General features: G+C 54.9%; 1 protein-coding gene across 1 annotated transcript; it reads right to left on the reverse strand.

Annotated features, from left to right (window-relative positions):
* Positions 1 to 304: 304 nt before the first annotated feature.
* On the reverse strand, positions 305 to 1,696 carry B3GNT3 (UDP-GlcNAc:betaGal beta-1,3-N-acetylglucosaminyltransferase 3). The gene has a single exon (XM_063291013.1). The coding sequence runs from the start codon at positions 1,596 to 1,598 to the stop codon at positions 462 to 464; it is 1,137 nt and encodes a 378-aa protein (XP_063147083.1). The 5' UTR covers positions 1,599 to 1,696; the 3' UTR covers positions 305 to 461.
* Between the last annotated feature and the right edge of the window lie 2,301 nt (positions 1,697 to 3,997).

Raw genomic sequence — 3,997 nt, forward strand, 5'->3', positions numbered from 1 at the left:
CCCAGCAGGAGAGCTGGCTGGAGTGTCCGTGAAGGCCCGGAGCAAAACCAAGAGTCGTGACCCTCAGGGGGCCAGCGAGGAAGCCCTTCCATCTTTCCAGAGCTCTGCTCCAAGGGGATGCTCAGAAGCTGTGCAGAACGGGGGAAGGATTTTGGTTGCAGGAAGGGGGCATCATCCACTGATCCTGTGCCCAGTGTTGGGAGAGGCCCTTGGCTGAGTAGCAAGGCACTGCCACCCCAATTCCCAAGACATCCCCAGCCCCAAGTTTGATGCCAGCGCTTGCAAAACCTCCCTTGCGTTGTGCGTGGAGGAAGCCTGTGGCAAGGGGCTGAGGGGAATGAGGGGCCGTCTGTCAAAGCCAAACCACTGGGTTGAAACGCACGCGGGGGCTTCTTGTGACAGCCTCCTCCAGCAAGAGTGACAGTTGACCATGTTTTTGACCCTTCCAGACCCAGGATTCCTCACAAACTCTGGTAAATCATGACCTTCTTCCCACAAACTAAGTCTGGCTGGTGGATGGCTTGCCACATCACCAGCATCTCGTATGGCACAAATCGATGGACCAGGAGGAGCTCCTTGTAGTAACAGGGATCAAAGGACTCCAGCTTGGAAGAGGGCACCCTCACGCCCACTGTCCGGATGCCCATATGGGAGGAGGGGGTCAGCCCCGCTTTCTGCAAGCACATGCCCAGGTAGACGTCATCAATAGGAAACAGCTCAATGCCAAGGGATTTCTGGTAGATGGCGTGGGAAGTGTAGCTGGACATCAGCAGGCCGCCGCCGCCACAGTAAGGCGGGTAGGACTTGGAGGGGGTGACCTGCTCTGGCACGTAATACTTGCTCCACTTCTCGCGGATGGGGCCCACGTTGGTGATGAGATGGCCCACAAAAAGGTGCTGGTCACCTGCGCCGGGAATACCGAGAAGGTACTGGGCAATGTTGTCAGTGTTGGCAAAGACGTCGTCGTCCCCGTTGAAGATGAAGCGAACCCCCGGGCAGTGGGTCTCCATCCAGGAGAGGAAAAGGACCTGCTTGAGGGTGAGGTTGAAGAAGCTGTCCACAAAGCGCCACTGCAGGATGTCCCCATGCTCCTCGTTCTCGAGCCGGAGAAGCTGGTCGAGCTTGCGCGCCTCCCGAGCACTGGCCGCCACGCCGGTCAGGAAGATGCGCCGGATGTGGATGCCTGCGAACGTCCGTTCCTGCCCCCACGTTTTGCGGATGATTTCGCGGCGTTCGTAGTTGCCCGGGGAGGACTTGATGGCAAGGAGCAGAAAGACTTCGTAGGAGGCTTCGGGGCCGCCACACTTGTCCGCAACGTTGAGAAGCAGCGGGAACACCTTACAGTGCCGGTAGCGCAAGAAATCCCTGATGTGGTCAGGCAACTGCGCAAAGCCCGAGATGTTGGCCACGGAGGCCTTCGCCCAGCACTCGGGCAGGGGGTCAGGGGCTGTGGGAGACAGGGTTGTGGGCGGCCCGGGGGCTTCTCTCACTCTGGAGACGGAGCTCCTCTTGCTGGACTGGAGAAGGAAGAGGACGCAGGTGAACCCGATCAGACTGAGGATGACGGCTTCCATTTTGTAACTCCAGCGACGTGGCATTTTGGCCTGGAAGAGAAGCAAAGGAATGAGGATGAGCCTGAACCCGCTGCCAGGCCAGCTTCTTTGCTACGACATCACACCGGCTCTGAGTAGAAGACCGCGTGCTGGAGTTGGGAGAGTAAAGGCGTCTGTCTTTAAGCTACTGCAATTGTAGCCCAAACTGTAATTGTCTCGACAATTAAAAACAACCCCAAGGCCCGTGGAAGCTGACTGCTCCTCCCGCCCACAGGGCAGGTTTTATTGCGCAGAGAAAGGGAACCTTTGTTTGGCCAACCCCAGCCATGCCCAGGACACCATCCAGGGGCGCCTTCTCCCTTGCCCGGGGGCCATCCGTTCCCACCCTGCATGTGAACTGGTCGCAGCCACCAGACGAAGGAAGGATGAGGCCCGCCACAGCGTGGCCTCTTCTCCTTCCGAGGGACCCGGCTTTTGCAGCACAAGCTGCAGCCCAAACGACAGGTTCTCTGCAGCAACTGCGCCTTCCGTTCTGCAAAGATATACCGTGGTGGTGAAGAAGGGCAGCGGCAGCAGCGAGGACAGAGGCTGGCAGGGAGGCGGGGGGGTGAGGACGGCCGACTCACCTCAGGTTGGAGACTTCCAACCTGTATTGTGGGATGGGGCCAATCTTTAGGGACCTAGAGGTAGCCCAGAAAGAGGAGAGCGGATGTAGAACAGGGGAACAGCGAAGAGCAGTTGGCAGCCAACCCTTAAAAAATAATTTTAGGGCACCCAAATCACATGAAAAAAATGTTGAATTCATCTCATGTTAAGAGCAAAAGAAACACCCATAATAGTATTTAAGGATCTTGATCACTGACTTGTGATAAGGAGCATTCCAACTTTTTTTTCCTACGGTCTTGCAAAAAACTAATATCCAAACAGTCCATTAAAAAATACCACAGATTCAGAGTCATCCCAAACACATTTCAGTACTGAAAGCGATTCATGATGCTGCTAACCAGAAGCTGCTAATGTACTTTTACGGACCAAACCGTAAAAGCAGAAGACGATTTACCAGAAGACGTGGCCATCATGCAGGGTTCATTTTGCAATAACTCACATGATTAATTGCCAATTAGCTGATTCAGTTGGAATATTGGCTATTCCAAAATTCAAAGGTTCATGGAACAAAGTTTTATTGGGCTCGTAATCAGTTCTGGCCTTGGTCTCCTGGACTGCCAGGACCCTGACCCTAACACAACGATAAGGAAGTCAGGAAAGTGACAGCGTCCTGCCCCCGTCCCACCCTATGGCAACTGCTGTGCTGGAGCAGGCCCAGGCTCACGCCAGGATCCAACCACGGGGCCAAGGGATATGGACACACCCTTGTTTTAGTTATTTATTTGTTTTCCAAATTTATATAGCCACCCACCTCACAAACAAGCAACGCTCGGGTAGCATACAAAAGAGCTAAAAACAATAAATAATTACATTGAAGGATATAAGAAACCAAACTAAAAGAACAAAAGACGAAGAGATGCTAATAACAACAGAGCCACCACACTAGTCCACCCGTCCCTTGGCATCCCCAGGCCTGATGGCACAACTGGGTCTCGAGGACCTTAGGAAAGTCAGACGTGATGAAGCCAACCTCACTTCGGCAGGGAGGATATTCCACAGAGTGGTGCCACCACAGAAAAGGCCTGCCAAAAGGGCTCCCTAGGCAATGGGACCCACAACACGCCCTCCCTCCTGGATCTGGTAGGACGGCAGATGAAATTGGGGAGAGGCCGTCCCTCAAGTAACCCGGCCCCATCCCATGAAAGGCTTTAAAGGTCAACACCAGCACCCTGAATTGGACCCGGAAACTGACGGGTACGCCTTTGCCTCTGCATTCTACCAGAAACACACATAACTGCTTGTGCTGTTGCATTTTGCACTAGCTGAAGGTTCTGGATACTCTTCAAGGGCAGCCCCATGTACAGCGCATTGCAGGAGTCTAACTGGGAGGTGACCAGGGCATGAGTGACCATGAGTAGGTCCCCCTGATCTAGGAACGGGCGCAACTGGCGCACAATATGGGGTTGTGCAAAGGCCCTTCTGGCCACAAGTGCCAGGAGGACTCCCAGATAGCACAAGGTCTCTTTGGGACAGTGCCACCCCACCCGGCACCAAAGATGGCGTAGTCCTAGACCCAGCAGGCCCCCAAACCCAGAGCCACTCAGTCTTGCCAGGGTTCAGCTGAAGCCTACGTTCCCCATCCAGACCCTGCCGGTCTCCAGACAGCCGGATAAGGCATCCACAGCATCGCTTGATTTGCCAGGGGCAGAGAGGCACAACTGAGCATCATCAGCATACTGATGAAACCTGGCTCTGTAGCGACAGATGAGCTCGCCCAGCAGTGTTGTGCAGATGTTGGAGCGGAGAGGGGAGAGCACCACGCAGCAGGGGCCGGGGGC

Source organism: Candoia aspera, chromosome 1, assembly GCF_035149785.1.
Source record: "Candoia aspera isolate rCanAsp1 chromosome 1, rCanAsp1.hap2, whole genome shotgun sequence".
Classification (NCBI taxonomy): domain Eukaryota; kingdom Metazoa; phylum Chordata; class Lepidosauria; order Squamata; family Boidae; genus Candoia; species Candoia aspera.